This window comes from Trachemys scripta, chromosome 5 (assembly GCF_013100865.1).
Source record: "Trachemys scripta elegans isolate TJP31775 chromosome 5, CAS_Tse_1.0, whole genome shotgun sequence".
Classification (NCBI taxonomy): domain Eukaryota; kingdom Metazoa; phylum Chordata; order Testudines; family Emydidae; genus Trachemys; species Trachemys scripta.
The window spans coordinates 106,210,164-106,236,514 of record NC_048302.1 but is presented as its reverse complement, the minus strand read 5'-3'; the positions used below and the strand labels follow the sequence as shown (position 1 = coordinate 106,236,514).

General features: G+C 40.6%; 1 protein-coding gene across 2 annotated transcripts in view; it reads right to left on the bottom strand.

Moving 5' to 3' along the window:
• The window catches only part of PPARGC1A (PPARG coactivator 1 alpha), a 496,095-nt gene that overhangs the window by 10,157 nt on the left and 459,587 nt on the right, over positions 1-26,351 (bottom strand). For both annotated transcript variants that reach the window (XM_034770965.1, XM_034770966.1), the window contains exons 4-10: positions 25,639-25,761; positions 24,571-24,775; positions 20,369-20,414; positions 20,187-20,260; positions 9,267-10,179; positions 8,627-8,731; positions 8,383-8,503 (exon numbers count right to left, since the gene is read on the bottom strand). In XM_034770965.1, coding sequence (XP_034626856.1) covers positions 8,383-8,503; positions 8,627-8,731; positions 9,267-10,179; positions 20,187-20,260; positions 20,369-20,414; positions 24,571-24,775; positions 25,639-25,761 — 1,587 coding nt within the window. The remainder of the gene's footprint in view (positions 1-8,382; positions 8,504-8,626; positions 8,732-9,266; positions 10,180-20,186; positions 20,261-20,368; positions 20,415-24,570; positions 24,776-25,638; positions 25,762-26,351) is intronic.

Genomic DNA, 26,351 nt, shown 5'->3' with positions numbered 1-26,351 from the left:
TAAGCTTTTGTGGGTGAATGCCCACTTCATCAGACGCATGATGAAGTGGGCATTCACCCACGAAAGCTTATGCTCCAATACTTCTCTTAGTCTTAAAGGTGCCACAGGACCCTCTGTTGCTTTTTACAGATACAGACTAACACGGCTACCCCTCTGATACTTATTAAATTGTGTAATTTTGCAGGCACTAATGCTGACTGGTATGTTGTTCTTTGGTACTTGGAACAAAGGTACCTTTCAAACAGTCCAAACTCCAGCCTTAGGTCCATATTATACCCTCCTAAGCTAAAATCCATGACCGAGTGACCAAACCTAGGAAACTCTGGGAGCTTCACTTGATGGATTTTCTGACTAACGCTTCACTCAGGACAGAGGGAATTAGCGAGTTGCAGACGATGACAGGTGGAAAGAGATTGCCAAATTCCCAGATCCCAAGGTCCATAGATCCCAAGGTCCACAGGGCAAAGAAGCACTAGCCTTGCAGCTTCTCCCAAGCAGCACAGTTCTTTGAAGAACTCCTGTAGTGTCTAGGAACTCTACTAATGGACCAGGACCCCACTGTGCCAGGTGCTGTTCAAACACAGAAAAGATGGTCCCTGATCTACAGAGCTTACAATCTAAGTCTAAGACAAGATATAAAAGATGGTTATAGATAGACAGATGGGAAACAGTATTAGTCCAGCAAGATAGGTCATGGTCTCTCCACATCAGTAGCCTAACCATTCTCAAGTTTTTGGCTTTTCCTACCCACATGTATGTCCAATATCCTGTCTCAGAGCCAATTCTCTGCTACAAATTGGCACAGTTCTACTGTTAATGGAACACCACCAATTTACACTAGTAGAGAATTTGACAGCAACACAGCACAAAGAAATTAATGCAATTAAGAGAAGCATTAACTTGCCCATAGATAACCATGAGATTACAAGGGGGACACTCTATGAACAGCAGCTGCTTCATGGTCCTATACTCAACCTCTAACTCCAGGATGTCCAACCCAGATCCATGGTCATGCAGAAGGTGGAGAAGTGAACAAAGGGTTTTCTGTTAACTATGAGGGATTTGAGAAGCGTGCAGCAGAGGTCAACACCCCAACCTCCTTCCTCTCCTCTCTGCTTGCTTTCAGTATGATTGGGCATGAGGAAGCACAGACACCCCACCCCCAAGCCACAGACTTTAAAAACAGTAAAGACTGCATATGCACAATAATTACTTTCCAGACTGTCTTACCAAATAGAGGATGTAACCGCACTGAAACACTTGATAAGAAACAATTCCACTGACACTAGATATTGAACCTAAATGACTGGCCAGATGGAGTATAATATAACATATCAAACTGACTAATGCACATCATCTGAGATACTACATTTTGACTGAAAAAACATAATGTATCACACTGATGCTGAGATTGTTATGTAACAATGTGATGGAAATAACTGTTGCACACACTTTCGTGAGACTGAGTAAGGATGTGTGTGCAGGGTTGGTTTTTTTTTTTTGTTTGTTTTTGTTTTTTGCCCTTTTATCTTTAAGATAATTGTAAAAAACCAAAACTGAACAATTAAAAAAAAATCTTGCTAATGTATCATTAAGGGAATAAGTTAAAACTACAAAATGAAGGAAATTCAAATGTAAAGCTGAAATGTACCATATGCCCTTCAATATGTAGGCACAACAAGATGTTCTCATTAACTGTTTATTTAAAGGGGGTGCCTGGGTGTCTAAGTATTAGAGAGAATAGGGCTCATTTCAGCATTGACATTGGCTTGGCTGGCTTTTGTTGATTTAAATGTGATTATAAGGAGATTATCTGTAATCTCATCTCATAAAGACATATACCTTTAATAACAGGAGCTACACGAGCATAACAAGATTACAACATACTCCTTTTGTTTTATAAAAAGTAACACGCACAAGTCCGTATGTACACATTAAATATGCCCTGTATTGCACTTGTTATAGGAGATGATGTATGAACTGGGGCACTGGAAAATTACAGAGGAAAGTTTTTTGTTTTGAATTTAATGTGGGCAGAGAGAAATGTGCAGAAAACTCTAGAAAACACTGCCAAGCTTTTCACCCCAGTCTGCAGATCATTTACCTTGCATCACAAGCTCTGAGTATGGTTCAATGATTTGCCAGATATATGAAGAAATGCCCTGCCAACCATCTCTGGCCCAACATGCCTGGTCCTCCTTTGGATTTAATTTAAGATCGCCTTCCTGCTTTTTATCCTGTCCTCAGAAAAACTAGCTTACTGACCGTGTGGCTAGGAAAACTTGTAGATCTATAAATAAAATGCATGGTTTCAAATTTAAAAAGCTAGTGAGTCCAGCATTCCTAGTGTGACCAAGCTTTCCTTACTGCAGTCAGAGTGAGACCTAGGTTTGCCCTCTGCATGTCCAGTTTGGCCAGGACTCCCATCCTATGCTGAGCTTTCTCTTGCCTCCCAAACACTCTCCCCCACAAACTTACTTCCTTCCGCTTGAACTCTCTCCCTCATTCCCAATTGTCAGCTTTGCAAGGAACAAAGTTTTTCCATGCCAGGCTCTTCTGCCCACCTCCTCCTGGGCTGCTGCTGAGTGACTTCTGGGTGCGGTGTTTACCAAAGGCAGTAGTTGCTAGAGGAAGCCATGCTCAGCCATGTCTCTCCCTGTTGCTTCTCTTTCCCCTTGGTGCACTGCTGGTGTGCTTGCAGCAGTGCACTGGGAAAGGCTCATACAATGCTGCTCACCATGTCCTTCCAAGATGGTCCATGTTTGGCCTGGATTAACAAAACACTGGTCCACCCTTTTTAGGGTGTGGCCTGCATGCAGTTCTCTGAAACCCACATAATGCTACATCATCCAGTATATGTAAAGCTGTTTACACAAACTCAGGCAGTACAATGGGAGACCAAAGGGTAAATCTGAACTCTTTTCACCATTTCCTGAGCCTGTCTGAAGGATCTGCTGTTTCCCCAAGAGTGGATGGAAAGTAGGTTACAACCCTATCACTACCCTGCCTCCCATGGTAAGTGATCTGCAAGTCAGTTTTAGCACAAGATAATAAAGGTAGCTGCAGGCAAAGCCATTATAGCTGCAGGCAAAGCCCCCATTTGAAAGTGCAATGGGAATGGTTAGATTGAGAAATTAAAAAGAAAAAAAAAGTTGGGAAAATCTCAACCTTCTTCCAACCCAAGCAGGGTCACGAGGGAGACCTGCTTTAGAAAGCGAATCAGCGAATAAATGCTGCTGTAGGGAAACTAGTGTGGCAAAAAGGAGAGCACAAAGACTTGAAAAGAAAAAGTGTCCTGTGTGGTTTTTGATTTCCATGTTTGCAATGGTCCAACAATGCACGTAGGTGAACTGTAGGACAGTGGGCAAAAAAGTGATTGTTGATAGCACTTGTTCTGTGTTTGTACAATGAGGCAGAGCCACTAGGTGCTACTGCAATACAATAATAAATGGTAATTATCAGGAGGAGGGGCAATGGAAAATCACTGAGACAAAAGAAACCGTGAACTTCTCACCACTGGGGATTTAGGCAGTGTTTGGTGTGTTTTAAAGAAGTCAAATATTCATTTATAAAAAGGTCTCCCTCTTGCCTTCATGTTGCAAAGCAATGTATTTGATCTAAAATGATGCTTTCCTTTGTACTCTCCCTGTGTCTATAAGTTCTCTGGGGCAAGGGCTCTCCTGAGATTTGTGTCATGTCCATTGTCAGCACTTAAGAAATGAGAAGTAAAGATGTTAGAGTAATTTTCTTGTTTCGGCTTTCAAAGGGGCATTGTGTTATCCCGATTCCTTGCCCACAGATTGTGCAGGTTGCAAATGAGGGGAGACTGAGAATTCTACAGAAAATCAGCATAGCAGCAGCACAGATTTATAAACGCTAGGCTGCTAATCACATGGTTTAACCTTTTGGTTCTAAGACATCACTTTAGTGGTGCGTCAAGAGCTGCTGAAACATCAAAGGGTTTCAATGTTTCTAGAGTGGTAATGATCTGAAGGCTGGCTCTGTGTTCCATCACACCTGTAGCTCTACAGCCTTTTCAAGCTTCCTCTGCAGTACAGCTAGGCCTCCGGGCCACCACTGCTCTCAAGCCTTTGCCTTTTTGCTATTTCTTCCCCCTCACTGATGACATGAAACTTCTTCCCACACATGCTGGGTAGCACACTACAGAGTTGCCACTCTGTTCTTTGGCCAATACAATGTCTCTTCTGTGATGTTCACCCATCTGCTAATTCCTCTCACTACTTAAGCTTTGCTACCCCAGCCACAGATTCCAGGAATGTAAAGCGTTAATTATCAGTCTGAAACCACAGCTTGAGCATTATTAAGCATGTAGGAATATAGGCTGTGGTGGCAAAAGCCTCTGCATCAGCTCAGAAATTACCTGCAACTGCTCAGAGGAATCAGGTGCATCTGAAACTTCATGGCACGTCACTTGTTTTGGTTTGGATTCTTAGTTCCCTGTATCAACTGTTGCAGGGCACCTCTACATTGCAGCAGGAGCTGATTTTCAGTTTGAGTAACAGCCTTCAGCACAGGCTGCACACGTGTGCCTGACACACACACACACCCTCCTAAGTTAGATACTTCCATTGGTAGCCTGCACTGAAGCCCATGCTGCAGCATCCTCACTGCTATTTTTAATGATATAGCCAGTGCTTAATTGGTAATGAAAGAAGTGCTGGACTCAAGCAATTTTTTTACTTTCATAACTGATGCAGCAAGCCCAGAGGTGCTGGGGCTATGAACTGCCAAGCCTGGCAAGTCCTGGCACAAATTAAGCACTGGATCTAGCTAGAAGACAGCTAGCACAGGTATGTCTATGCGAGCTGCAAATTGAACCCCTGGCTGCAATGTACCCTTAGAGTTGTGTACATGTACCCTTAGAGTTGTGCCTCAAATGTCATGATGGAGGGGTCTTTATTGTGATAATTTAGAAAGCTGCCACTTAGCATTATTAAGTGATTTGGATACATCTTGTTAGCTAAAGAGGGCTTCAACTATTGTTCTATGAATACACACACACAGTAAAATTCTGACCCCCACTGAGTTTTACTATTGATTTCAATGAGGCAAGGATCTCACTCCAGATAGATAAAACTTGTTCACAAAGCATATCATTATACCACTCCCTAGAATACCTCCTTTTACAATAGCATTAATAAAACTAATAAACTCCATTTAAAAAAATACATATTATCTCAGGCCACCATTTTCACACTTGGTTGCCTAAAATTAAGACCTAAATCCATATTGAGGCACCCAAATAAGTGGCCTGATTTTCAGGAGGCTGAACTTCCCATTAACTTCAATGGGAGCTGAGGAGGCCCCTCATTTTGAAAGTTAAGCCACTTTTATTTAGATGGTCAGATATGAATTGAGGTGCCTAATTTTAGGCATCCATGTTTGAAAATGTTGGCTCACAGTTTTAGTCAGCCTCAACCTGGCCTCAGTTTCTGCATGACCAGATTGAATGGACAACCATTTACACATACAGTCATCACACAGGAGTACGAACAGGCATCAAGATTTTGGAAACAAGTATCTTCAGTATTTTGTGGCTAAAATATATATTTGCATCTGCCAAGATGCTAACTGCATGCACAGACTGTTGGCCATGTGCAATCAGAAGGCATTTTTGCACATGTGGTTTTGACAGATTAAATTACTCGATTCATGTGTCTTTTTTTTCCCCCTTCTAGGTGCATTTATACTGCTATACCATTTAGGCTGACTCTGTGTATTGATCCATTAATACCTGCCCGGATTTAGCTCAATCATACCTGCTGCTACCCAGTCCTATGCAACCTCCTGCTGCCTCGTTAGCACTTCTCTTGCAGTCAGCTCCTGAGATCCTGGCTCTGCGTCTCTTGTGGAGAAGAGACATCTGTCCAGTCCAACCTCAGTAGCATGAGACAGTGAGCTGGAGCCTAATATTTCAGGAATTTGTATTTATATGGAAAACATGGATCTGTCCTTGCAGAGTTAGAAGAGACTCAACAGGAAGTTGGGGAAACTCCCCAAGGTGGAGGACAAAGCAACCTTAATTTGGGGGTAGGTGGGAAGAGAGTCCCAAGGAAAGAATATGAAGGAAAGATTGTTGTTGTTGAAGAGGGAATGAGGAGAGTCTCTCAAGAGACAAGATGATAGAAAAGAGCTTTCTAAGGAGAGGAACATTAGAGAGGGGGGACAGAGAGACCAGGGTAAAACCTTGGCCCCATTGTGCCATTGACTTCAATGGGCAAGGATTTCACCCCCAGTGCTCATTCATACAGGGGAGGAAATAACCTGCTTTCATTTTTTACCATTTTTAATATAAAGCTTGTGATGGTGACAAAAAATTGATAGGATTCCATCCTCTGCTGATGCAACATACACAAGGGCTCTATGTTTTTATTATGCTGCATTTATGGGTATTTTAACAGGATATAATTTGCCACACTACTAGATTATTTTAGCACTGATTTATGGATAAGTACACACTAGGTGCTTGCTTTCTTAATGGAGTTTTGATTTTGAACTGTCTAAAATTCTTCTAACATACAGGAAATGCAGCTGGGGATACCTAGACTTCATTTTCATTTTCGTCCCTCCCCCCTCAATGTAACCTTTCAGAGCCTCCTCACTTTTACTTGACTGCTGCTGGCCTATGAGAGAACAAAGGTATTTGCTGTTTTAAGTTACATACATTTTTCTATGTATTCTGCTGCATGATTCAGTACTTCTGACGGCGGTATATTTGAGTTTCAGATAAGCCCTGTACCTAACAAAAAAGTTCAGGTGAGAGTTACAGCTACTGAAAGTTAGTGCTCTTCTCTGAGTAGCTACAAGCCTGATATTTTACAAATGAATAACAACAGCTAACTCTTATGGAGACTGATCCAGGGTGAAGTCAATGGGCTTTGGATCAGATCTTCAGAGCACGTTTCATCTATAGATCTCAAAGCGCTTTACAAAAGATGTATCATCAACATTTTACAGCTGGGGAACCTGAAGCACAGAAAAGTAAAGTGATTTCCCCGGGGTCACCCAGCAGGGCAGTAGTAGAGCTGGGAATAGAATCCAGGGCCCCTGAGTCCCTGTCCAGTACTCTAGCCACTAGCCCACACTGCTTCCCTTCATTGCAGTTTCTGTGGCCTGAGCTCAATGTTTAAGGCCCCCAGCAGTGTAAGGAGAAATGTCTCAGCGCTGCAGTCAGTTGAATGCGTAAGTGTCTGATACAAAGCCACTGAAAACAATGGAAAAACTTCCATTGACTTCAATGGGCTTTGGATTAGGCCTAGAAGAGTGCTGTGAAAACCTAAAGGAGCCCAAATTGTGCAGGTAGAATAGGGCAGAGTAATTGGAAGGGCAGGATATGGAGGAGCAGTAGGAAGAAGGCAGAATGGAAAGAACAGGAGAACGAGTACAAAAGTAGGGGACACTAAGACAGGCCACCAAAAGGAGAGGACAGGGGAGCCAGGCTGAAAGCAGCCCCCACAAGCAGACCATCATACAATGACAGCACAGAACCAGAGAAGATAGATACTGTCCATCCCTGCTGGATCCATCCTACTACCCTACTGCTACAACACTGCTACCAATCCCAGCAACAATGCCCTTTGCCCTTGTCCCATGTGTCCAGGGCACTTAGGATAGAAAAAAAGTCCCACTGCATCAGGTATTTTGAAGACTTTGAAAAAATATTTAATTAAATAGCACTTGTTCATTAGAAAAGGGCCAGTTTCAACGGTTGCTATAAAATCTCTTAAAATTAATAACGTCATAGACAGAAGAAAAACCGAGCTGGTGTGTTTGTCATTAAGGGCCCAATTTGCCTTCCCCCAACAGAACTATACTTCAGGCCTTCTGGGTACAGTTTTTGAGTACCATGAAGACACAAGTTTTAAGACATGCACTTATCGATACCTATTATTACTTCTTGTGAAAAAAATCAAAATGCTGGAGTACCTACTTGTGTCACATTGTTGGCAATTATTGGTAGATGATGTACTGTATCAGATGCTGCTTCTCTAATAGATTAATATATTAATATGCATTTTTCTGATGAAGAGATGGGACCAATGCTTAATATGCTACTTATTATCTGTGACAAAGCTTTGTCTAGTAAAGCCTGTTTGTTGACTGTGAATAGATTTGAAATTTGTAGTGTCTTTAAAAAAAATAATTTGTACAGTCAAAATGAAAATTGAAATGAAAACACATATTAGCTTAAGAGATCAGAATTATTAAGGAATGTGTGCCAAGAGATTTTTGTGTGGATTTTGTTTGTTTTATTTAAGGAAAAGAGAGAAGGATGCTGCAGTTTTAGCATTAGTAATCTATCCCCAAAAACCCCCACCCCAAAACCTCTTTCAAAGTGAAAATTATCTTCACAGTGCTTACAACTGCTTTTTGTCTCTGCCTCTCCCTTTGTTTGGCCCTTTCAGATTCCCGTTTTTCATACTCTTTGCGGTATTCTTCCCTTTTCAGTCTTTCATGCTGATATTCCTCATAGCTGTCATATCTAGGAAACATAACTTAATCATTAAATTTGTCAAAGTAAAATGAATAATACAATTTCTGGAGCATCTCATTATCTCAGAAGAACAGAATAAAAAGTGAGCCAAATACAAACAAAACATGCTACCTGGGTCTACAACTATATGGTGATCTGGATCGTGATCTTGCATATAAAGGAGAACTTCTGTATGCTCGATGTCTACAGTGGCTGGACTCATAATAGTAACAAGATCTGTAAGAAAGAACACAAAAGGACATTTGTTTCTGTTATTTAGTATAAGTCTATTGACACCATGTTCTTACGAGCTACATATTACTTGAATCTACAATTTCTTTGAAGCAACCAGTGAGATTTTCTAGTGGCAGTTTGTGATCTCATAGTTAACTTAGGAGCCTTGGAGTTCTGTGTTGTGTTTTGTAGTATCCCTTATTCATGCTAACACAGAGCACCAAGTCAGCCAGTGTGAACTTTATCTTATATGGATTGCAACTAGATTGGCACACAGCAGATTTGCAGAAAATGGAAACAGTTAGCTAAGTAAATTTCTCACTGACTGCTCTGTTTACAGTCTGACTGTCTCCACTAGGAGTATTCAACATTGGCAAGTTTAAAGGACAATGGCAACAAGTGTTTTGTGTCACAATCCCATTATCTTCAAGATTAATGATCTGAAAGGCAATAAGAGGAGCTTCTCTAGATTCAGCTGCTTCTGGATTTATTTTCCTTCATGTCCATTATAAATACATTTGCATTTCTCAGACAGTACCTGGAAGAGGATCTGCTACATGGCGACCTTGATCTCGATCGGGAATATGGAGAACGGGAACAAGACCTGTGCTGAGGAAAGGACATTGATCTAGAGCGTATCCTTTGGGATCTTTGAGAAAATAAGGATTTGGGTGGAGACACTGAATCTCTGCATGGAGAGTTAAAAGAAGAGCAAGAAGGCGATACATCAAATAATGAATAGGCTTCTGTCCCATCCCAAGGGTAGCATAGTTTATCACTTTCATCTTCACTGTCATCAAAGAGGCCATCCATAGCTAGTCCTGAAGTTATAAACATAGGTAGTTTGGAGAATTGTTCATTACTATAATCACTGTCCCTCAGTTCACTGGCCTTATCTGCCTCTTCATCAAAAACAGCTTGGCTGGGGTGACCAAAGTGCTTATTCAGTTCGGCCCGGATATCCTGGTCTTGGAGCTGTTTTCGGCTGCTAGAGTGGGAACCCTGCTTACTTGCCTGTAAAGTCTCTCTCTTGTAATACTGGTCTTGTTCTAAAGAAGAACAAATCTGACACTGCCACCCAGGTGCAGAATCTTTAAATTCTTGTTGTCTGGAGTCCTGAAGTTCCTGGGATATTTTAATGTGTATTTCGGTTTTTGAATTCACAGATTGACAGTAGTCATGGTCACCAAACAGCCGCAAACTAGGCCGTTTTGTCTTTCTCTCCTCATGTCCACTGGACAGTACAGTTGTCTTACTAAGCTGTGCATACAGCTCAGACTGTTCTGGACTCTTCTTGATTGTGTTATGTCCTTGAGAACTGGAAGACTCACTGTAGCGGGGCTTTTTTGAGGGTGGTACAATAGTCTTGCATGATGACTTCAGCTTGGGTGAAGTCCTGAAAGGATTATCTTGATTGGCTTTGTGAGGAGGGGTTGTAGGTGGAGTTAGGCCTAAAAAAAAGAGAGAGTTTTAAACAGAGAAAAATGCTTTTCCAGAAAGCACAGATTCTTCTTCTTTGAAAAAGAAATTAAGCCAAGATTCCCTTCCCATGGCCTGAAAAAAACAACTTGCTTCTTTAAGTACCTCTGTAACCATAAATTGACTTTACTAGGATGTTATGCACCAGCAATAGTATTTAGAGTTTTGGACAGAAATGCTAACAACATCAGCAAATATTAACATGTTGCCCCAAGGTCTTCAATATTATTTTTGTCACTTTTTTTACAAGTACATCTACTACTCACTTTAATGTTGTGTGTGTGTGTGTGTGTGCGCGCGCGCGCAGGCGTGTGTATGCTGTGTGTGTATCTGTATACAGAGAGAGATAGAGTCCTGCAGTAGCTGCAACTGTATTTATTACATAAGATGTATACTGAGGAAGTTACTTTTAGCTTTCACACAGTTTGTTTTCCCCCTCAAACCAAAGAAGTCTGTCCTGAGGCCAAAGAAATTAACAGATGAAAACCTGTATGAAAGCCAATCTGGAAAAATGAAATGAATGCTACCAAAGTAACTTCTGTAATGCACAGTGCACTAATGCAAGGAACTACAGCAACTATACGACTTGACTGCAATGATTCTTTGTCTCCACAGTTCATTAACTTAGTAAACCATTGCTAATGTATGTATAATACATTCTTGTAAGCATAACTAATACATTTTGCCTAAAATGTGGTTCTGCAGCAAAAACCTAAGTGAACTGTACCAATAAATATTGCAGCCGCAATGAGCCATTCTATTTAGAACTAAATATTCGTGGAGTGTCATGAGGTGGAGAGACTGAAACTTACCTGAGTTTATCAACTAAACACATACGTAAATAAAGACTAGATAAATGTCATGTCAGTAACTACCAGGTTTTTCCACAGCACAATGATAATTTATTAAGTTACATTTCTAGACAGAGATGAAAATTTAAACATAACTGTAATCCTTAAAAAGCAGGGAGCCAAAGCTACATCCTACAGCTAATTTTACAATATTTCTGTGCAGAGAAAGTGTATTGCTCTCAAAGTTTCCTTCAGACTTCATACAAGGAGACATTCACATTGCATAAAAGTACAACTGTGTTCACAAATCTAGAACAATAGTAAATCGGGGCTCTTGTTCAAGAAAACGTTACTATTCAGGAAAGCACTTCAGCACATGCTTAACTTAGCATGGATTTACATCTCATTGATTTCCCCGTGACTTAAACATATGCTTACAGATAAGCATGTGCTGAAGTGCTTTCCTGAATCAGAGCCAGAGATAGGAAAGTATCGCAAAGAGAGACAGAAAAAAAATACTAGATTACCTAGTCCATCCCTTACACCAACTCTGAAGCCAATGCAGTGTACTTTCTAATGCTGTCCAGCCCAGTTTTAAAATACCCAAGCAATGGGCCTTCCATCACTTCCCTAGGGAGAATGGACAGGGAATGTGAATACAGTTTGAGAAAATGCCTATTTCAAATATGGGCAGAGTTTCCTTGTTTTGTATTTTTAACCATACAATGGAGCTCAGCAGATCAATACAAATGGAACATGTTTTATAGCAGTTTGCAGCAAAGAAGGAAAAGCCTCCATCAACGCATAGTGCTCTCTAAGGGACATAAATGGAGACTGGGAGTCCCACTGCATTAGCGGCAATGAATCTGCTCCAGAAAACAAACAAAAAAAAACAGATAGGAACGGCAAGACATGAATACCTGATGCAAAAGAAAAGCCTGATTTTGTCTGAACATTTGAAAATAATGTTTATGAACTTTTCATGTGTACTAAGGCCTTCCTCTAATGCTATCAAGGGCAATGAGTCCTACACAAACACTGGTCCTCAAGTTAAAGCTGCCTCAGCAAACTGCTTAAGTTTTAAATTCATGATCGGTACAACTATCCCCTTCAGTTCACATCTTCCATTTTCTCCTCCTCTTTGCCTACCCACTAACAAACTAGCCAAATGGCCAATTACATGTGCACGCTGAATATTCCAGATGGGCTAATGTCAGCTGGGTAAATTGGAGAGAACAATTCCCTTTGACATTCTACATCACCATTTCTGGATTAAAAATAATGACTCAGAATCAACAAATAATTAATGAGTAAATACCATTACTTTAGTCAAAATTCACAAGGAGCATTTTGATTTGTAAAATTAGACACCCCATGAATGACCCAAGGGTTAATTACTGAATTTTTATATTTATTAAAAACAATAACAACAACCCCAAATGGCCCCTTCAGGAAGAATGACCTGGGAGAATATTTATCCCCATCACTAGTTGCTGTTTTTCTCTAAACACAAGCATTTCACTGTCAGCATTTGAAATATTTACTTACTTTTTACTTTTTACCAAAACAAAAACTATTTATACTGTAACATACCAAATAAAATCATTTCTGCATTCTTCCTTTGTTAAACTGGCCCTGTGTGAGCACTGGCTTTACGCACAGCGTAACTGCTTTCAGGAGTAGTGATGTTGATCCAACCACAAAGGAGACCAAGGCTCGGTGTAGAGAAGACCCTAAAAGTCCAGGTGCTGAGCCTAGCTACTGGAGTTTCTTTCACCTGCAAAACCACGCTGGAACTGTCCTGAGGAACGGTTTCCTCACGGCATTTTGGCACCTGTCCTTCTGCTCTTGGACAGAAGCAGAAGTGCACAAGTGAGCATAAATGAAAAATAAATTGTTCAAAAAGTTCAATGGACATTTGAAACCTGAGTAAAAGGTTTGTGTTTTAGATTGCAGCAAAGCTTGGAGTTGGCTTTTGTTTTGTCTGTGTCACTGCTGAATTCTCCACCTCTAAGCCCCTCCCATGCTCAGCATCCAAACCGCTAAACTTTGAGAAAATTAATTCCCGTACTTATTCATCATCAGTGTCACCTTTGCTCATCTTTACACCGTAATCTTAATTTCACACCATGATCCTAAATCAGTAGTGCTAAAATATTCTCTGACCTTTGGATTATTTCATGCACGCTGATTTCTTTGCGAATGTGTACATTTGAGTGTTGACAGTACAAAGTATATTCCGGGCTCTCTTTTGAACTTAGCAGGTTTTGACAGATTTATGTAAGGACAGATGGCCATTACAGGCTGAAGGCTGACAAGAGGCAGTTCAGAGCATTGTTAACACACTTGCACAAACTCTCAGCAGTGCAGCACTGTGCAGAATGTAATTCAGACTATAGCTTTTTTATTGCTGCCTATTTTCTTTTGTCAAAAGAGCCTGCTGTGCACAGCAACAAATGGCTGCCATTACCCAGAATGTAATGGGTGTCAGACAAATCACGTAACACAAACAATCAAGAGTATGTAGGTCATATTTCAACAGAGCACAACCTTAGCAATATTTATGATTACTGCATTGAAATGTGCTCTATAATAAACAAGTACCTCTACATCACTCACACTTATGTACTTCTGCACAGCAAATCTGTTAGAAGTGGTACATACGCTACAATCATCCCCTTTAAACAGTCTTTTTTTTTTTTTTTTTTAAGTAAAAGGCAAGTATTTTTTTCATGACATGCTATAAAACCATTTTCTTTGTAGGGACTTTTCTTTAATTGAATGGCTTTGGAAAATGGTAACTTTGTACTTTGCCTCGCTCCATCTATATACTATGAACTCACTCAATGATCTCTGCTTTAAAATAGTGTATATGCCAAATGAGCACCACTTCTTATATCTGTGCGACAACAGACTTTCATATGTATGCCAGCTCCGCCAGCTCAGCTCAGTGACCTGTTTTATAGAAAAGTCTGTGAGGACAGGCAGAAGTTTTCATATCACCTAGATGCATTCCATGAGCTGCAGTAAAGAAAACTTAGTAACTCATTTGGCTCAGCTAGGTTTATCAGAATAAATTAGGGGAATACATTTACAGTAAATGTCACATCTTGACTTTTTAAGACTCATTTACAATGCTGTTTCATATAGGCAGCAAAATCTAATGTTACTGTTAGCATTTAAATGTTTGATGATGCTTCTGCTTGTTGGTATATTTTTGGAGCCTTCACATCCTTCAGGAAATGCATCTCGATGAACCTTTGTACAAGCGCACTGAGGTTCTGAGGGTTATTAAAAATGGATTCCTTTATACCTTATGAGTTTGAAAATGGGATTATCAAGAGAAACATTATTTAAGGCCACTTAAAGCACTGAATGCAAGATAATAGCCTGATTCAGTAAAATAATCGGTAGAGCTTTCGTACAGCACAAGACTGCAGAAGCCAGGAAAATATAATAAAATTAAATAGCCATCATATAATAAAAAACTACATGCTTGTTGAGCAGTCAGTTTAATCTTGTTGTCACTACCGCAGAGGATAAATATAGACCCTGAAAATATCTAATAATTTACTAGATTTTATTCCCTCTGGACTAATATCTCTCTTTCTCTGTCTCAAGTACCAGAAATCATTTTGAGGCCAAACAAGTTTTTGCCTGGTAGAATTTAAGTATTTGTTCTGACAACCAAGCGGCTGCTCAGGTCTAGCGATGGGTGAATACTGGGGTTTGCAAAAATGCATGTGAATTCCAAATCACTATTCAATCTCTGTTCACACACTTTTTTGTCAGATTTTCTGAGTGACCAAATTTTGACTGCATGAAAATTTTGGGGAGAGTTTTTACTCCCATAAATACAGGATTTGTGTGTAAAGGAGTGTCATCATTCTGCAAGTGTTCACTGAGCCACCCCTTGATATACCTTATACAGTGGTTTTGTGCTTTTGGGACAGAGCGTGTTAGGAGGCAGGGAGAGTTGAGAAAGCCATTCATTTTCAAAAAAACATAAGCAGCAGTGGCCAGATACTGAGGCATGGGGATCAGCACCTGGGAACGACTGCCCTCTGCAATCACTTCTACACACAGCATAGGTCCCCAAGCATACCCCAACAGTCACTTGATCCACACATCTGTGGTTAACAAAGGGCTGTTGACAGGGAGGAATTCCTCAACCATGATAATGTCAGAGGAAATTGGGGATAGGGGAGGAAGCACCAGAGCTTGTCAGGAAGGCCCAGGCCACAGATCCTTTGACCAGTGATCAGCATAAAGCAGAGATGTGGCTTACCACTGGGTGTTGCTTTTGCTTGGCAGGAATGAGTCATGGATAGGAGAGAGCAAGAGCTTCCAGTAGTTGAGTGGCTCCTGAAGACAGACAGGGGTAATGCAGAACCAGCAACAGCCAATGAGGAGGGAACAGAACCTGCTTACACGGGTCAGGCTTATTTCTGGCCTATCTGAATGATACTGCAGAAGCAGGGACTGCTAGGCATGATGCCCTATGCCCCACTCCTGTTCGAGACCTAGCGAAAGGGGCTCTGCTGCTCCTTGCTGCTGCTGCTGCTGGGGAGGTGGCTCCTGCCGCTGGTTCTGCTGCCAGTCAGGAGGACTGTGCTGATTATGGTGCTGTTGAGCTGGATACTGTTGCTCCTTCTGATGACAATCAGCAACAAGAGTCTTCATGTGCTGCTACAGCTCGAGCTACTGCTACTCCTGCTTCTAGCCGAGCAGGATTCTCCTTCTGCTCCTAGGATTGCTAGAGGGTATGCTGCTAGTACACCCGCATAATCCTACTCCAGTTAAATGACTCCTGGTACATTTATACCCTGTTGCTCAGGGCCGGCTTTAGGCACCAGCGCTCCAAGCATGTGCTTGGGGCGGCACTTTCCAAGGGGCGGCACTCCGGCTCCTTTTTTTTTTTTGCTTGGGGAGCAAAAAGCCAGGAGCCAGCCCTGAGCAGAGGTGAGCTGCAGCGGTGGGGGGTGCGGGGAGGGCCGCAGGAAGTAACCCTGGGGGGGGGGCAGAGGAACCACTCCCCCCGACTAGCTCACCTCCGTCTCCTCTCCCGAGTGCGCCGCTGCTCCGCTTCTCCCCCCTCCCTCCCAGGCTTGCCTGGGAGGGAGGGGTAGGAGGGGAAATGCGGCGCGCCTGGGGGAGGAGGTGGGGCTGGGGATTTGGGGAAGGGTTTGGAATGGGGTGGGGAAGGGGCAGAGTTGGGGCGGAGCCGGGGGGTCGCAGGAAAATATTTTTGCTTGGGGCAGCAAAAAACGTGGAGCCGGCCCTGCTGTTGCTAGCTGACTGTACAGCTTTCTCCAGACTCCATAAGCAGCTCTGAATCAACAACTCAGTTTAGCCTTAGCATGAGCCGGTTTAACTCCACTGGAGTTGTTGCTGATGACACCACGTGGGGCATTTGACCCCCTGTATTTACTCTATACACTCCAGCACTCCACAGTACTTTGTGACATACACACATGTTCCTTTAAGAAACTATTTCATGCTTTACAATGTAGAATGTGTGTAATATGATTAAGGGCAGAGAGGTTTTATTGTTTTAACCAGCAATAAGCCTAGGGAGCAGTGATTTTAAGTAGCAATGGACTTGATGTTTAATTGTAGTGTATTTGGTGTATGTCCCAGGCTAAGAACCTCTTACACATGTGCTAAAAGAACACAAGTACTTGTGGCACCTTAGAGACTAACAAATTTATTAGAGCATAAACTTTCGTGGGCTACAGCCCACTTCTTCGGATGCATATAGACGCATGTAGTCCACGAAAGCTTATGCTCTAATAAATTTGTTAGTCTCTAAGGTGCCACAAGTACTCCTGTTCTTTTTGCGGATACAGACTAACACGGCTGCTACTCTGAAACCTTACACATATGCTGTCTCCTCCAAAACTTTTTTTTTTTTAAACTTCCTGGAGTTATATGAAGGTTGTAGGCAATATTGGAATTATAAAATGGAAATTTTTTCAGTTTTAGAATGGGAAAAAAAGTACATGTCTGTATAATATGCAGCCCCTTCTAAAGAACAATTTCATTGAGGTAAGAGAACAGTTTTTAATTCAATTTTACGTATGTGTGATGAACACTGATGGCTGGAGTGGGGAATGCTTCAACTTATTTATTTATTTATTTTTCTAATGTACAGTTAATTCATTGGTGGGGGAACTGAAGCTGCTTTCAACAGAGAGATCAAGGCAGCTGCTATTTATACTAACATACTTTGTGCTTCGATAGTGCAAGCAACACCACTAATGGTCTTTTCAGTTCAGCAGTGAGATCAAGGCAACTACCATTTAAATTATAATAGACGGTGCTAGTGCTGTATAAGCTGACTGAGCAATGCAGTCATCTGGGTAGAATTTGGAGTTGCGAGGGTCTTTCTTTATACTACTGTTAAGTATTATTAATCATTACTGCTACTGTTATTTTTATTATTGATTAGGCCCTGACCCTGCAATGACTGCTCACTTACATTGTTAACCCTTCTTTGTGTTTTATGTGCTTGTACAGTACCTAACACAGCAGGGCTGGGGTCTCCAGGCGCTACCACAATACATACAATAAATAAATAATAATACCCTGGAAAATGGGTCACTTCCACTCACCTGTCTACACATTGTGTATGTACAAAAAGGCACAAATTAATACAATGAAACACAAAAAAAGGTGAATATTTGGAAGTAAGAGAGAAACAACTATGATGTGGCACCTGGCAGGAGTGCTGCTAGGTAGTCTTCTATGCTGTCTGTAAACCAAGTGTCAACTCCCAAGGCCAGTATTCCCCCTCTCTTTTTTGACCCCCTCCCCAGTCCACTTATTAAGTGACTGAAGTGACATGGTCTCCCGAAAAAAGGCAGGGTATATCCATGTTATAATGCTCTGGTTCACGTAGCTCAAGCAATGGTGGCACTTACCCATCAGCATATACAGTATTTTTACCTGCTAGTGCTACACATGGTTGGATTGCATGAATATAGACTTTACTTTTTTCTGCTACACACAGAGGAGAGTCAATGGAATGAACCTGGGAATACCAGAGCATTTCCAACTGTCATGATTTGTGGCACCATTACAAAACCTCAAGTCATATTGACTTCTTATTTCTGTCCAGTCTGCCGATGTGAAGTGCAGGCTGCTGATTTTTTGGGTTGGAATGGATGACAGCTTGCTCTTCGTAGAGCCATTTCAACAACTATCATGTAGAACTTCATCATGTCACCACCTCCTCCTTCAGATGGTGGCAGGAGAATCCAAGCCTGAACATAGCGTTGCTGCTGTGCCTCACAAAAGGTTGGTCCTGTCCTGACGTGCTTTGCAGTGACGATGAAGGTGATTCTGCTGGGCCTGAGCCATTCTGATGCTCACCTGGTTTCCATGAGTACACACTGTAGATTATTCTGGTTTTGCAAAGATATCTGATCTGATTTCATGAAGATGAGGTCCATTGGGAGGAGGGAAGGTGTCTTTTACATCATATAGCATCTTTGTTCAATGACTGGGTTCAATGGCAAAAGACTCCCACACACATGATTGTGCTGTTATGTGGATTACCACATACTATATCCTGTGCTGTCTGGGTGCTATACTGCAGAAGTCAGATACCAGCAGCACACTATGGGGAGCTGTTCCTCCCTACCCACCAGTACCACCTGCCCTGGGATGCTCCACTGAAAGAACCTTATGTTCCTTCTCTTCCCAAGAGATCAAATGTCACCATTCTAGAGATAAGGTGGTTGAGGTAATATCTTTTATCGGACCAAGCTTGTCTTGAAAACTCGTCTCTCTCACCAACAGAGGTTGGTCCAATAAAAGATATTACCTCACCTGCCTTATGTCTCTAATATCCTAAGATCAACATGGCTACAGCACCCCTGCATACCATTTTAGTTTGACCTTACAATTAATTATTATTATTATTTATTTGTATTGCAGTAGCACTGAGGAGCCCCGGTTATGGGCCGTGACCCCACTATACTCGATGCTATATAAACACAGAACCAAAACATGATCTCCTGCCCAAAATACCCTTTTTTCCCTCACTTGAATAAGGAGAAACTAAGCCTGCAGATTATCAGGATGCCGCGTTTATGTTTAAATGCTGAATTAATGAAGCAGCTTCTAAAGAAGTGAAAGGATGATTTTGTGTGCATGAAATCAATAGTCCAAAGTGCTGTTACAAACTTAGAGCCAGACCCTCAACTTGTATAAATCAGCCTTTGACTTCAGTGGAGTTATGCTGATTTACACCAGCTGTAGATCTGACCTTCATAGAACACTGCTACAGTTTAAGTAATTTATATCTCAGCATCCGCCCTTGTACATGTTCATGAATGAAACACATCTCTGCTACACTGTCCTTTAGTATTGTGCTGTGCAGGAAGGCAATAGTCTCTCTCTAAACAATGCTGGTGCAACTACACCCATGATCTTGTGCTCAGTTCTGGGCACCTCATTCCCACGATAATACAGGCAAACTGGAGGGCATTCAGAGGAAAGCAACAGAAATAATCATAGATCTGGAGGAACTGACTTTTGTGGGCAAAAGCAAATGAGTTAAACATGTATAGCCTGGTAAAATGTCAACTAAAGGGGAACAAGATAAAAGTCTACAAATACCTGAAGGATGAAAACACCAGAGAGCAAGGAGAGGAATGATTGAGATCGCTCAATAGGAGGTATCAAGAAGGTTAATGGGATGAAATTAAGAAAAGGAAAGATTAAGATGAATATCAGAAAAACATTCCGTTTAGGCTGTGGTATAGTCTCCCAAGGAAAAAGGAAGAAACTCTGTCGTTTGTGGCATTTAAATCTAGAACTGACCAAAATGTGCAATTAGGAACAGCCCTACATTAGCATCATACTGACTCAATGACACAACTTTTCCATCTGCAACCTCTGTATTCTGTGCTGTTGGATCTGTATTTGAAAAACAATGTTCAGCACCACACAAATCTCCGAGGGAATGGGGAAACATTCCAGATAAATGCTTTCATTCACATTTTTCCAGAAACTGTGCTCTGCTTGTAGGTTTGAAGTCAGTTTTAAACATACCTCATGTGAGGCAACTAGGTAAAAAGTCAATGCTAAACCATTAAAATTAATCCCTTGAAGACCTCCTTACCAAATAAAAAAAAAGTCAGGCTTACAGAAAAAAAATGTTCGTATTCCACATCTCTCACCTGCAGTTCCAGAGAGTTCCACACTTAAGGTTTGTTCAATAGTCTTGTTCTCAAATGGGGAACCCTTGGGATCACTGGAAGACAGGGCACATTTATAAAAACAAGCTGAAATGGAGTTGCTGTAGCCAAAATGTATTAAAGCCCCCTCCCTTTTGTAAATTTTTACATTTCATAATACTTACTTTGGTGACTCAGGTGTCAAAGGAAGTGATAAACTTGTTGGTTTGGCTGAAGAAGGAAAAAAAGAAACTGATTATGAAATATTGTGAAGACTCAGAAATTTATATTAGTATATTGTTTATATCAGTGCAGGAATTCTACCTGATTCCCATAGGGCTAAACTCAGTTTATCTGATGGCTAAATAAAAACGAGATCCATTCTGACCCCTTATTACTGGCACCTAAATTTCAACACTGATTTACATCAATTACTGAGTCTTTAAAGTATGGTATAAAACCCAAATGCAAAGAACCTTTCAGAAGATAGACTGGTACATGTTAACAATCAATGGAGAAATTTACAGAATATGCTGTGAAAATGTTCTCTCTCTTAGATTTAATTTAAGCGACAGTTCTCCTTTTATTTGGAAATGAGAGCAGCAGAATAACTACAAAGCACCAGGACGTTATGAATATTCAGATGATTTTACTTCTACAGCATACAGTTCTATATACAAGGTTGAAAATAGGTTGTTTCGGTGAGGCCAAGACTGAACCAGCTATAATCCTAATTTTTGCAAGTTTATTCTGCAAACTATGGCATGCCACAGATATAGTCACAGATAGTTTAAACTAAATAAGTGTACAACAAAGTTTTAGTTACAAAATACAACTTTGTAGTTACCATTTGTTCAGATCTGTCTTTTTACAAAGCAAACCAAGGATATTTTCAACCAATTAAGCATTCTTTAATTGCTAATAAAGTGATTAAAAATTAAAAACAGTACTACTTGCAAATTTTAGTTTGCAGGAGTTGGATTTTTAAAGACAGTAAATGTTGTATCAAGAACAGCTACTGGGGGATCTCTTCTGCAAATTAATTATTTAAGACAACATTTTCCTCTCTAGCACTCCTGCACTGCAGATCTCTTGTCCAGAGTGTGACTCTTGCATAATCTGCATTCATTCCAGGTGTGGAATTCCCACTGACATCAAAGGAAATTAATTATTTTTGTAAACTCGAGAGTATTCCCAATGAGATCATTCATTTTTTAAAAAGTCTACACCAATCCTCATTTTTTCCTTGTATGGAAATTCAAGAAGGAAGATTAAGCACTTCTGTTCACCTTCCTCAGAAGCGTTAGGAACTGGCCAGAGCCTGAGATAGGAAATTGACCAAAACAGCTCCCTTGTCTGATCCAGTATGGCTGCTGCTATATACTAACTAGCGAGTTACCATGAGATGAATAGGTGTTTTCTAGACATATTAGCTAGGCACATACATATTTACGAGACAAATGTTTGTGTTCAATAAGACTTGCCAAAGTCCCCAATGGCTAGCTACAGGTTTAAGTGGCTAAAAAGCATTGATATTTTCAACCATAGTGGCAATGAGTAGAAACAAAGTTTGTGGAAGCACATCCACCATATTAATGGAGTAAAATCTACGGGGCACTTTATAGATGACTGATACTTTTAATGGAGAGTAAGTGCTTAATCACTCTTTGTGATTTTGAAAAATCTCCCTCAGAGTTTCACAACAGCGAAGAGAAGTATAAAATAACACATTTTTTACAGACTGGAAAACTGAGCCACAGTGACATGGAAATCTGGGACACAGCTGGGAACTGAACTCAGATGCTAGCTCTCAGACCTGTGATTTGACCCCTAGATTTAAGCAGATAGTGGCTAATTCTCAAACAGCCCTAAACTCGCCTAGCAAGCTATGAACCACTACGCCAGTTATTAGTTTTGTGTGCTACTGAACTTGAATCTGAGTACAACAGCTATGAAGAAACACCGTCACACACAATTGTGAGGAAATATTTACTCAACACAATGCCAATTTTCTTACTGGCTATTTATTAGAGCTTCCAATTTCTATTCTATTTTAATGCCAATAAAAGTTCACATGGGCTTGCTTCCTCCTGTAGATTAAAAATGTTCAGTTTCAAAAGAACCCAGTTTCCTCATGAGCAAATCTCATTGCAAAACCACAGACAAGCTCTGCCTCCATGGATCTGTGGACATTCATGTGGGTTCACAAAGAATTTGGGATAGTGACCCTAAAGGAAAATGCCATTTGTCTCACCCTGAGTGAGTTTTCCCAATCAACATAAATGGAACTTGAAATAAAATAGCAAGCTCATATTTATGGAAGGAGCAAAAAGGCATTATCCAGCTTTGATTAAATATTTAAGCAAACTACTGCTGATTTGGGAATGTGGGTTGAATTTGCAAGGCTGATTTCAAGTGCATTTGTTGTTCAAGTTGAAAGTTTCACACACCTCTTGTATTTGTACTATATATATGTTCTTGGTTTTGAAAGATAAGAGATGAGACTTCCAAAAAATGAGTGCCTAAAATTACATTTCCAAGTTCACATTTAGGCACCTGAATAAAGATTTAGGAGCGTAACTTTGCCCAATTTTGACCATTTTTGTTTCAGGGCTTAATTTTGCTCTCAGCCGCACCTATGCAGGACCACTGATATTAATTGCCATGCTCTGGTGTGCTAGAGCAATATTTGATGAAAAATTACATGTTTGGGGGACTGGAGACTAAACTGCAGGAACTCAAGAAAATAATATTGACAATATCGTAATGTTACTAAAGCCACAGCCAACAATCAAACTGTTTAAACTCCCATAAGTACAGTTCTTTGTAAGGACTTTTATATTATTTATTTATTATTTGTATTACTGTAGTGCCTAGGAGCCCAACACATGGACCAGGACCCCACTATGCTAGGTGCTGAACAAATGCAGACCCTGCTCCAAAGAGCTTATAATGTAAGTAAAAGACAAGAGACAGATACAGACATACTGGGGAGTATTAATCCTCCTGTTCACCTTTAGCCCAAACTCATCTGAATTTATCAAGTTGTTTCGGCACAGTTTCAGCAGAGAGACCCATATCATCCCTGAACAATCCAGTCTGGTTGTGCTCTGAAGCAGTCTGCTAAAACCAGCAGAAAGGAGTGTCACTTGGCATTAAGCAGCCTCTTGTTTACATGAATTTGAACCGAAATGGGCAATACCACACTACCAAGGTCAGAATCTACAGCTGGGAGAAGATTAAAAGGGGTGAGGGAGAGAAGATTTAAACATAGCTGTATTAATCAGGGGTCAAAATGAGGTTTGAGAGGAGGGATGGAGTAACGGGCAGGAAAATGGGGGCAAACAAAACAAAAATAAGATGTGTATGTTTAGAACTGACACTTTAAAATATTTCTATTCCTGCTCTAACAAATCAGAGTAGCAACCTTCGGGTCAAATTCTGATCTCAGCTACACCAGGGTATATGCCACTCACTTCAATGAAGTTATTCTGGATTTGCATGGATATAACTGAGATCAGAACCTTGCTCTCTTGGAAGCACCGCCAGTACATAAGTATGTGTATTTTAAAATAACAGTAACTTTAAATAAGCTCCCTTTGGGCCCATAAGCTTATAGAGTTTTTCTTTATCCTAGCTGAGGGGAGGAGGGAGAGAGAAGAGAATAGAAAATGTCTGCCAGGGGAGCGTCTTTAAGTTCTTGTATCTCTGCCACAGAAGCTACTTACAGCACCAGCCAAGCTCTTTGTACATGGGAGGATGCTAAAAGTCAACACAGATGTTTTGTTTTGGCCATAAAGAAATTTAAGAAGAAGAGAGAGAGAGAGAAGGGTCAGGCTGGTTTCTAAACCTTCAACTATTTACAAAATAAAAATATAAACTGGCATTCTCACTGTAACAGGAATGACACATTTACTGCCTATTCAGTAGCTGCAAGAGCACTATTTATTGTCTCTTAAGGCACATGTGGCAAGTTAACAATGCCTTCATTTTTACACTGGCAAAAAGAAAGAAGCGCATTAATGAACTGGCTTGCCCAGCTTCTTCAGATGTATAAGTACTTCTTAGAGATACAGAACTCTATGATTAAACCTCTGTGGATGGTTCAGTGTCTGTTAATTGTTTGTAAATTGGTTAAAATTTTCAGGTTCCTTTTCTAAGGGGATTGTGATTTAAATTGTCTATATTAAAAAGGCTACGTTTAACTAACTTCATTGTACTGACTGTTAATTCCCTCTATGCTGAACAGCTTCTGAATTTACAGCACACAGATACCAATGCAAAGAACAGCGGAAGTACTGGGTTTTAGTGTTTTCACTGTCATTGCATTTCAGCTTCCTGCCATTAACATTGTTGCCAAAATTACGTTCTTGGGTCCCAAGCCTACCTTGCAAATGATGTGCCTGAGACTGCAGATGGGGCTTCTTTTTGGAGATGCATTTGTCTTTGCTGCTGTTCCTGGTCTCTGTTGGTTTGGTCTGAGGAGGGTCATCATTTGTAGTCAGATACTTGAGAAGCTCAGAGCAGGGACGTCTTTGTGGCTTTTGCTGTTGACAAATGCTCTTCGGTTTATTGCTCCATGAATTCTCGGTCTTAAAAACAAGGCATAATAATAATAAAAAAAAGCTAAAATTAGTGAACTGAACCTTATCAGAATAGATATAGGTTTTCTGAAGAGATGAGATTTTCAATGAACTGTTCAATCTAAGTGCACTAGATCTATGAGCTGTGAATAATTGTTTGCAGAACAAGGAAAGAAAATTACATTTAAAATTCCTAAATTACATTTATGCAGCTTTTTATTTCATTTCTCCTACGTTTCAATGTTCCTACTCAGCAACATGTAACTAACAAGACCCTACAGCACCTTTACTGTGAACAAAAAAATAAACTGGTTTAAACCTTAATTTGCTTGAGCCCAGTATTCACAACTCTCTTAAGTACCCCTAAATGCTCCGTTTTCAGTTACAGTGAATGGCAAGACAAACATTGTTTAATACAGCCTGCTAACGGAATTATGTCATTGCCCAGCATTCTACCCAATTAATGGCTGAGACAGACCTTTTGCCGAGATTCCAGTGCAATCTTTCTTAGGTTAGACAGCTGGTAAAATGGCAGTACTGCATCTTGGAGTCATTCATAAACAACATCAGCCCATCAGCAAATTTTATTGCGCCCCCTACTATTCTGTATATCAATAAAGTGGGCAAAGAGTGACAGACGGTGGGACTACCTCTTAATGCCAAGAGAGAAGGCATAAATGAACTATTCACAGCATAAAGGAGCTCGAGTGATTTTTTGGAACCCAAACTATAATCTGTTCACAATTTCTGAAGCAGTTGCAGGATGCTGGGCAGATTAATACTGTACATATAGATCTACTGCTTACTCAGTTGCTGAAAGCATAAAAGTCTTTGTTACTTTTTTTTCCTTATTACAAAGATTAAGTTTGTACCTTAACAACCACAGGGCTTGTTCTGATCCTGTGATTAGTGTTTGCATGGTTTTGTGTGCTGAGACCACTGCATTCATTGTAATTTAGCTGAATGTTGGCTGGAGCCAGCAAGAGCTTCTTAAGCTACAAACACATCAGGGAAGAAGAAGGAGGGTGGGTTGGGGAGAGAAAAGTTATGCATCTGCAAGGATTAAAATAACTTATCTTATTTTGCACAGTTACTTAAAATTAGTTACATCAATCTCTTCAAGCAGAGTACACTAACACAGAACAAAGTCCTCTATAATCCTCAGGGCAAAAAAGGGTTGATTTTTCTCTGATGCTTGCTGGCGTATTTCCTCTTCCTGTACTACAGTACACTGCAGTGCAGGAAGAAATTACGTCTGCCTTGGTTTTCTGCAAGGCAAGGCAAGGCAAGGCAAAAGAGAATCTCCTCAGTGAACCATGCCAACAGTAGAACATTTATGTTCTATCCAGAAGAAAAGTCACCTTAACAGACATGTGAAATATTAAAATTAAGGTCCCGATCCTGCTCCTACAGCAGCCAATAATAAAATGACTCCAATGAAAGCAAGATCAGGAGTCAGGACTCAAAACTGCTTTTGTAAAGCAAAAGTAATGGGTTTGCACTACAAGTCCATTGACTTTGGGTTCAGAAGGAGATGTCCACACTGAAGCAGACCCATGATTGCTTTAATCTAGTTAGTATGGCT